Below are 9,412 nucleotides of genomic sequence, written 5' to 3'. Positions count from 1 at the left end.
ACTGAAGGGATTAAAAGTCAAACTGATGAGTGATTCACGTTCTGATGACACCTCGATCGCTCAGAGAGAAAGTAACGTACAGAGAGAGTACAGAACAGAAACCAGACGGGTCGTCAGGAGGAGGATCAAATATATCATATATATCATATCATACTAATAATACTGCATATTTCACTGCTGGTGCTTCATCAGCTGCTTGTAGTAGATGTCTGGTTTAATGCTCCTTAGTACCTGTTCTGTGCTCAGACCGCTTCCCCAGCTGCTGTTTTCAAGCTAACAAAAGTCCTTTTTTCCTTTTTCTCTTTTATAAGCAAACCAGGAGGAGGAAACCTTGAAATGCTGAAACTGAAGATCTGTGGACTGTAAATATACAATATAACATCGTATTTAATAAACTGGGACATTCGATTTATGTACCTGCGACCTCTGGGAAACAATGACTGACTCAGAATATACGTGTGTCTGTGGTGTGTGTGTGTGTGTGTGTGGTGTGTGTGTGGTGTGTGTGTGTGTGGTGTGTTTGTGTGTGTGGTGTGTGGTGTGTGTGTGTGTGTGTGGTGTGTTTGTGTGTGTGGTGTGTGTGTGTGGTGTGTGTGTGTGTGTGTGTGGTGTGTGTGTGTGGTGTGTGTGTGGTGTGTGTGGTGTGTGGTGTGTGTGTGTGGTGTGTGTGTGTGGTGTGTTTGTGTGTGTGTGTGGTGTGTGTGTGTGGTGTGTGTGTGGTGTGTGTGGTGTGTGGTGTGTGTGTGTGGTGTGTGTGTGTGGTGTGTTTGTGTGTGTGTGTGGTGTGTGTGGTGTGTTTGTGTGTGTGTGTGGTGTGTGTGTGTGTGTGTGTGATCTGCTCAGCTGTCATGAAGCTATGATGAAACTAATAATCTGTAGATTGACAGTAGATAACATCACATTCAATAATTAAACTGTGACACACTTTTGACAGTTTTGCAAATGTTTTAATGATTCTGAATCTTTTTCAGACAAACTCATCAACATCCTACTGTCAGGCAACAATAACTACATCAACAGACCACCTGGTGGCGCTACAACAACGCCTGGTTGATCATTTCTGAAACGTGTTTGAGGGAGAGAACGTTTGCTGGATTAGCTGGACGAATAAACATCTTTCATTAGATCACAAAACACATGCTGCTCTGAGGTTCACTGTGAAATATACACACATTCAGCCTCTAGGGGGCGCCACGTGATCAAGGCTCACATGCAATTTATTGTTAAATCAACCATTTAACCAATTAACCAAAATAAAATCAGAAACAAGCCAAAGCTACTGAAGCTGGTTCACAGATCCATGACATAAACGGAGTGAAATAGTTACATGATATGTTTTCACTAATGTTGGCTGGTTGGTTGGTTGGTTGGTAACGTAACTTTGACGGTCGGCGTTGCCCCAAAGGATTTCATTACAGCTGTGCTGCAGCTGCCAGCTGAGGTGATCTACTGGACTGATTTTAAAACTTTGTTTATTATGAATTATTTACACACAAGTACAATATCGGGCAGGAATTCCAACAGGGGCAATTCTGTATTGAACAGTCATTATTTGTGTCCTTCAAATTATTTGGTGAATTTTCTTTTTAATCTGGAACTTTTCTTTTGACTTTGGTGCCATCTGCTGGCAGAATTGAGAAGTATGATTGGGCTGATGAAGATCTCTTGTTTCTAACTTCATCAGAGTATTTTCTGGAGATTTTACTTGTTCCATCATTTCATCCGTCATGCTGCTGTTCTCAGTCCGTTGATGTGTGTTTAGTTTAGTTGGGACGAAGTTGACATCTGTCATTGATGGTGTCAATGATCTGGACCAGTTTGGCCTCCACCGTTCTCAGCCTGCTGTGTGTGCCGGTGATAATGGTTACAGGATAAAGCGTATCAATCTTCTTGGCCAATGACGTGTCCATTTTCTCTTCACAACTGTCACCATAGTAACCGTCCTGACACTCACACAGACCGTCATTGGAGTCCAACAGCCGCTTGCAGGTTCCACCATTGTTACATGTGTCGTCACTGCAGGCAGGCGTCCTCCTGGATTCATGCAGGAACATCTTCCAGTTGTAGTTTTCCCAACTACATGTAGCTTGAAAAAAGGGTTTTGGTTCCTCAACAAAGTCGCTCTTATAGATGAAATGTGCCGCACTGAAATATTCTGCATGTGTTACATAGTGCTCGTTGACCAAACCACCTAAATTGTCATCTGTCCAGAAATATCGCCGTGCAGATAAATCGTCCCTAACAGCACACGTTTTCCCCTCAAAGTATTTGTTAATTACTTCTTCTTGGATATTTTCTCTTCTATATACCACGCTTGCTTTCCTAGTGTAGCCCACAGCGATGGTGATCGTGCCCACAGGGATCTTGGTCAATTCATACGGCATGTAAGAATCATCATCGGCTGTGTCATACACCAGCACCACCCAGTTGTACCAGTCGTACTTCTCATCCAGCTTCTTCTTCACCTCTGCAGCGACGGCTTGTTTGTTGTCAGGACTGAGTGCTTTGCTGATCTCCTCCACGTCCTTCTTCATGTAATACTCAGTGTTGTTCAGGCAGAAGTCCACAGCTGATATCTGAGCTTTGTAGACCTTCTTGAACATCTGGACGTGTTCGGCTTCTTTGGTTGATGTTTTGACACCGATCAGTTTCCAGTAGGCTTCATTTAGCACCATTCCCTCTAACAGCAATGTGCTGAAATAGAAGTTATAACCAGCCATCTTGCGAATGTCACATTTAAACTTCTTCATCAGCAGCTTGTTGAGGTTTTCACTGAGAGACGTGCTGTCAATCGTCAGGTAATGGTAGAAGTTGGCCACACTGGCCTCAGTTCCTGTGTACTCGTAGTAGTTGGTGAATATTTCTGCCAGTTGGAGTTTTTCCTCTTGATTTTCTGCCGACTCACTGTTCTCAATAAACTCATTGAGCTTCCTCCAGGCGTTGAGGATGCGGAGCTCGTCTTGGGAGTAGATGCTGACGTAGTTGAACCATTCCACGTCTGTGGCCAGGTTGGAGATCTGGATGGAGAGAGAGTCCAGCTTCCTGTTCACCTCAGCAAACCCTTTCTTTACCTCATTCATCACAGGGTCATCCTGAGGAATGAAGGCCAAGACCATGTTGACAATAGAGAAGAGCGCACCAGCGATGCCGGGAGCCATGCTGGCAAATTTGGAGAGCGCCTTCAGGGCTTTTGTCGTTGATTCTGCAATCTTTTTCACCTCTGATGTGGTGTCTTTGAGTGCAGACAGAGCGTCTGTTGCCGCCCCAAAGGTCTTACTGACTTTGTCTCTGGTCTCGAAATCTAAGTCTCTCTTCTCCCTGGAGGTCGTTGACAGATCAGCTGAGGTGGGCTCGTGTGAGCGAGCTGAGGAGGTCGTCCAGTAGAGAAGAAGGATCAGTGAAGCCAACAGCATCGAGGCAGACAGCCGAGGGAACGCCATGACTGCAACACAGACAACAAGACATGGAATTATTTACTAAATGAGATGAATATCTACTGAAGTTAGCATGCTAACTAGCCCTGGCCCATCCCAGTCCACAGCTCTGATGGTAGACACTAACACTCCCCTGGTACAGAGCTCACAGTCCAAACTGCTAGCTGCACAGCTAACTGAGCTAACTAGCTAAAGGCAGCTACAGTTAGTGGTTACTCCAGCATGAATTTGACAAGTGGCCAAATCTTACATATTGCGCCTTTAATGTCCTTTAACAGGACTCAATTAAATTATGAAATTTTATAAGACATTGTTTTACTTGAATAACACGACACAGTGTGAGTACAGTCGTAGTCAAACCTTTACATCCACTCATAAAGAACATGTTCATCAGACCGTCTACAGCTCTCATGTTTCTGTGATCAATGAGCAGAACAAAAACAACACAAAAAAACATTCATGAAGTTTGGTTCAATAATTTAATTTATTATAGGTCTTCTGAACATGTGATCATAAATATACATACAGTAAGTTGAACCATCAGTTCAGGTGATTATAGAAAGTTGTGAATCAAATGTTCTTTGTAGCATCTTAAAGGAATAGTTCACTCTAGAAGGAAATTCAGTCATTATGGACTCACCCTCATGCTGATGAGAGTCCGGTGTAGTTTCTTATTCCTCAGAGTGCAGCTGGAGACCCGCGGGTTCCCTCCTGCACCAATAATCCATATAACAGGCGTCAATGGCGTCCGAGACGAAAAGGTCCATAAAACTACACAAAACCTTTGTAATATTCCTCCATACTGCTGCAATCTGCAATCCCAGTGTCCTGAAGTGGTGACATCCAGAGTTTACTGGAAACAATGTCATTTAGTACATTTTTACAGCCTAAGATGAACGAGACTCGCGATAGATACACACCGGTATTTACTTCCTGCTGTGAGTGTCAAAGTTTCAAATCACCAGTGCAGAAGATCCCTCTTGTGTTTGTGTGTCGCTCGGTCGCTCACAGCAGGAAGTAAATACCGGTGTGTGTATCTATCGCGAGTCTCGTTCATCTTGTCCGCCGCAGCTTCCGTAGTGCAAACGCTGTGAGGAGCCTCGTGCCTCCAGGCAGATACAGCACAGTGACTGTTTAGGCTGTAAAATGTACTGAATGACGTTGTTTCCAGTAAACTCTGGATGTCGCCACTTCAGGACACTTGGATTGCAGCGGACGAGCAGTATGGAGGAATATTACAAAGTTTTTGTGTAGTTTTATGGACCTTTTCATCTCGGACGCCATTGACGCCTGTTATATGGATTATCGCTGCAGGAGGGAACCCCGCGGGTCTCCAGCTGCACTCTGAGGAATAAGAAACTACACTGGACTTCTCATCAGCATGAGGGTGAGTCCATAATGACTTTAACTTCTTCTGACTGATTCTGATTGATCACAGCTGATCATTTTAATAGGAACATACAATATACAATGGGGAACAAGCACATTATTGATTTGAACAAGTCAGGAAAGTCACTTGGAGTCATTTCAAAGCAGTTGCAGGTCCCAATATCAACTGTGCAAACAACTGTTTGTAAGTATAAAGTGCACGGCACAGTTGTGTCACTGCCATGATCAGAAAACACAAACTATCACCTGCTGCTGAGAGAAAACTGGTCAGGATGGTCAAGACTCAACCAAAAACCACCAAAAAGCAAGTCTGCAATGAATCAGAAGTTGCTGGAGACGGGTGTCAGAGTCCACAGTCAGGTGTGTTTTACATCAACATGAGCTGAGAGGCTGCTGCGTTGAGAGAAGCTCTTGATCCAGACGCAGAACCTTAAAGCTCCACTGAAGTTTGCTGCTGATCACACGGACGAAGAAAAACCTTCTGGAGGGAAACTCTGTGGTCACATGAAACAGAAACTGAGTTGTTTGACCACAATGAGCAGCAATATGTTTGGAGGAGAGAAGGTGAGGCCTTTAACCCCAAGAACACCAAACCAACTGTCCAGCATGGTGCTGGTAGAGTTCTGCTGTGGGGCGGTTCTGCTGCCAGTGGATCTGCTGCTCTACAGAAAGTAAATGGAATAATGAAGAAGGAGGATTATCTCCAAATTCTTCAGGAAAACCTAAAATGATCAGCAGAAGATTGAGTCTTGGGTGCAGTTGGATGATCCAACAGGACAATGATCCAAACACACATCAGAAGTGGTAAAGGAACGGATCAATCAGGCTGGAATTGAGGTTTAGGAATGGACTTCCCAAAATCCTGACTTGAAGCCCATCGAGAACATGTGGACTGTGCTGAAGAAACAAGTCTGTGCCAGGAAGACAACAAATTTAGTTGAACTTCACCGATTCTGTCAAGAGGAGAGGGTAAACATTCATCCAGAGGACCAGAAGCTTGTGGATGGAGATCAGGAGTAGTGATGGTATACTCGATTCCTTTTACTGACTCGTTTGTATGAGTCACTTGAGTCAGTCACCCAGAGTGTGGCCATGGAGTGCGAGTTTCTCAGGTAGGGGAGGGGCTCTACGAGCTGGGAGGGAGAGCGAGTGAGCTGTGAGCTGCTGGGTCAGTCAATCCTTCTTTTTCTGTATCAGCCTGTGATGCAGCGCAGCTCGGGCAGAAGGGAGAGGAGACAGGGGAGTTGAGTTGAAATAATGACCAGAGCCGTTGCTTCAGCCACGGAGCTAATACAGCAATTAGCTTGATACATTTACGCAGTTTAATTGCAGTTAGAATAACAGTTGTGTGGCGTGTCTCCTCTTTGCAGTTAGTTGGCAGCAGCAGCAGCGGTGAGTCAGTGAACAAGTTAATGGAGACAATGACTCGTAACTCCCGAGTCAGTAAAAAGAATCCTGAGTTTTGAACGATTCGTTCATGACTCGCACATCACTAATCAGAAGCAGCTAACTGAGGTGAAAATGACAGAGAGCCATGTTGATGAAGGTTCTGTGAAGTGAAGGACACTTGACCCAACCGGCCTTCATGTGGGTTGCTAAGGCCAGGTGAGTCCAGGTGTGAATGGTTGTTGAGCTGATTAGTGATGTCTTAGGCCTCCTCCTCTGTTCAGAGACGGTCGTTCCAGTTTGACATAGATGGAGTATTTTACTCCTCTTCTCAAGAGACACTTAACCAAATATTAAAATTACTGTATGTATGTTTTTGATCCAGCAGATTTGATCACATGTTCAGAAGACTTATAATAAATTAATTATTGAACCAAACTTCATGAATGTTTTTGTGACAAAGTAGTTTGTGTTCCTCTCATTGATCACAGACACATGAGAGCTGTGGGAATCAACTGAAGACTGACATGATCAACATGTTCTTTATGAGCGGATGGAAACTTTTGACCACGACTGAATATATGTGCATGAGGATGGATTTTCTTGAGAAGATTCATGTAGAAGTTGTAATAAATTGCTGGACCTTGCAAAATCCTCCAGCCGTTCTCCTGATCCAAATATGATCATGTGACGCTTTGTATGTGTTTTCTCAACAACGTCTATTTTTTCACTGGATTGTGTTGAAATGTGTCGTGAACCTCAGAGACATTGAAGATCATTTACAACATGTGTTCATTTAAAAAGTTGTTGCTGAATGTTGACAGTCACGTTAATAACAGGAAGTCATTGTTATGTCATTCTCCACTAGTCTTCACTGTGTTGAGCCAGATGTTGGTTCTGTGTAGTATTAAAGGTGCAGTATGTAAGAACTGGTCACCTGTCGAAATTATACTCTAAACAAACAGCGTATCACCAGACACTTACTGCTACTAACTGAAGATGCTGGTCGCTAGTTAGCTCAGTTAGCTGTGCAGCTAGCAGTCTGGACTGGGGGCTTGAAGCACTGGCAAAGTGTTGGTGTGTATACCTGACTCCTTATAAAGGGGCTTTGGACTGGGATGGGAAGAGGCTAACTTAGCATGTTAACTTCAGTAGATATCTCTGCAACACAATACACAGACATCATGATGTCAAAACTGTAATTTCTTCACATTGTGTCAACATTTTTTTATGATTTAAACAAAAATTCTTGCGTACTGCACCTTTAATGTAGTTCTGTCACATCTATAAGTTATTTGGTCCTGCAGAAAAAACTGAGTGACATTATTTGTTGTTAAATAGCTTCAGAGCTGAAAAACTCACTGAGTCACTGATGGAGACTGAAGTTTAGCAAGAAGCATTATTGGTTGTTCACTGATGTTTTGAGAATTTGGATAAAACAGGTTTCGATTTTGAAAAGAAAATAGTTGAAGGAATTAAGAAATCTCAAGTTATATGTTGATAGAGCAGGGTCTCAGCAATCATGCACTATTTTGGTACAACCTCCTGAGTTTGTACTTTTTAAAAAATTAAATATGCTTTAATTCACTCAACATTGTCAAACACCATAAAAAGCTAATTATTCCTATTTATTTACTCTTGCAGAGCTTATACAGCATTATGTCTATACCATAAGTACACATATATTTATTATGTGTAGAATAGATTTTAGGTTCTACTTCACATGTACTCTTTTAGAAACTCGTCCATCATGCAACTTTTATAATTTGTATTAAATATATAAAATAAGAAATTTGGACATAAAAACAGCATTTGTCATTTTAAAGAGAGAATTACTTTAATAAATCAACTGCACTGGAGGAACAGATTGTAAACAAACTCATTTAACACAAACAAAATGTCCATCTGATGGTGTTGACTCAACCCGACGGTGCTGACTGAGGCTCAATTACAACAAATAATTGATTTCACCACTCAAGTCAATGTTACATTGATTAATACAAATCACATTTTTTCATGCAGAATTTATCCTTCTGGAAATATTAACAACATTTGGTAAATCAATAAATGTTCTGAAGCCCTGAATCTGAGTTGACATTTCATGGTTGTGACAGTAGACACATCAATAAATATGTAAAAATTATAGAAAAAATACCAAACTTATAGCAGCTTTTTTAACCTTGTTGCATTTAGTAAACATGGAGGGTGGAAGGGACGGCCCGGGAGTGTAGTTGACCATGTGGGTGTCTGATTTGATTGTGTTTTCATAAATATTTGACGGTGTTGACAAAAACTAGAGACACATTTTGACTGACCATTAAATAAGAATAACTGTTGTTGAAAATGTTCCGCTTTTAGTGTTAAAGATGTTTTACATTCTGCTCTTTCATCTGGAATGTGTTTTATACATTTTGCATGATTTTTTCAGTTTTTATCAAATTCAAATGTTATTCTCTTGTTTTGGGTCAACTGGTTTTGAGGGTACTGGGCTGACATATAATCATATAAATTGTAAAAACATTAACAAAAAATTGTAAAAATTTTACACTTGTACAAATGACCCACGGATGATCAGCCATGATTATTTTAAGCAAGAAAATGTTTCTTATTTTCAACAGAATTAGCACTTTTCTTTCTGGGACAAGTTTTCTCCGAAGTCTCAAGAATCATTGCGTTACATTTTTTCATTTAATGGACACAATTTTAATTGTAGTTCCTTTCTCAATCCACATACAGTGTATTATTTCACAACATATAAAACCAACGTTCCCTAGATTCACATGTATATATAGAGAAACCTTTGATAGATAGATATTATTATTGTGCAGAAGAAGAAGTACCTGTGCTGAGGAGCGGCTGCAGGAATCAGAAGCAATCGAAGAAATAAACTCTCTGTCGGGCTGCTGCTCTTTAAGTACACAACATGTGAACTGTGTTTGTTTTGGCAATCAGAAGTTTATTTTTTTTGCTGACATCAGCAGAGTGATACTTTGGTCTTTTGATAAAACTAATGCCCCCTCTCTGGCTCCAACTGGCCAGCACCACTTTCACAACCTTTATTTCCAGTGATCCTCCAACGCAGTGGGTACAAGTAAAGGTAAAGTTTGCACAGACTAACCCTGGCCTCATGTTTTATGTTTTTTAGCACAATTTTCTCAAAGTCACAAAGTCTCTTGAGTGGTCTCATGCTGTCACAATCTTTA

At 41.6% G+C, this 9,412-nt stretch overlaps 1 protein-coding gene across 2 annotated transcripts; it reads right to left on the bottom strand.

Annotated features, from left to right (window-relative positions):
- Positions 1–925: 925 nt before the first annotated feature.
- LOC141019921 (uncharacterized) lies at positions 926–9,136 on the bottom strand. 2 transcript variants are annotated; one of them, XM_073494951.1, is made up of 3 exons: positions 7,472–7,517; positions 7,297–7,370; positions 926–3,442 (listed from the first exon to the last, which is right to left on the bottom strand). In XM_073494951.1, exon 3 carries the CDS (start codon positions 3,438–3,440, stop codon positions 1,764–1,766), a length of 1,677 nt encoding a protein of 558 aa, XP_073351052.1. In that variant the 5' UTR covers positions 3,441–3,442; positions 7,297–7,370; positions 7,472–7,517; the 3' UTR covers positions 926–1,763. The 2 variants fall into 2 exon arrangements, with proteins under 2 accessions (XP_073351052.1, XP_073351051.1); XM_073494950.1 differs by lacking the exons at positions 7,297–7,370; positions 7,472–7,517 and adding an exon at positions 9,050–9,136.
- Between the last annotated feature and the right edge of the window lie 276 nt (positions 9,137–9,412).

Source organism: Pagrus major, chromosome 23 (assembly GCF_040436345.1).
Source record: "Pagrus major chromosome 23, Pma_NU_1.0".
NCBI classification, from domain to species: Eukaryota; Metazoa; Chordata; class Actinopteri; order Spariformes; family Sparidae; genus Pagrus; species Pagrus major.
This window is presented reverse-complemented; position numbering and strand designations above follow the sequence as displayed.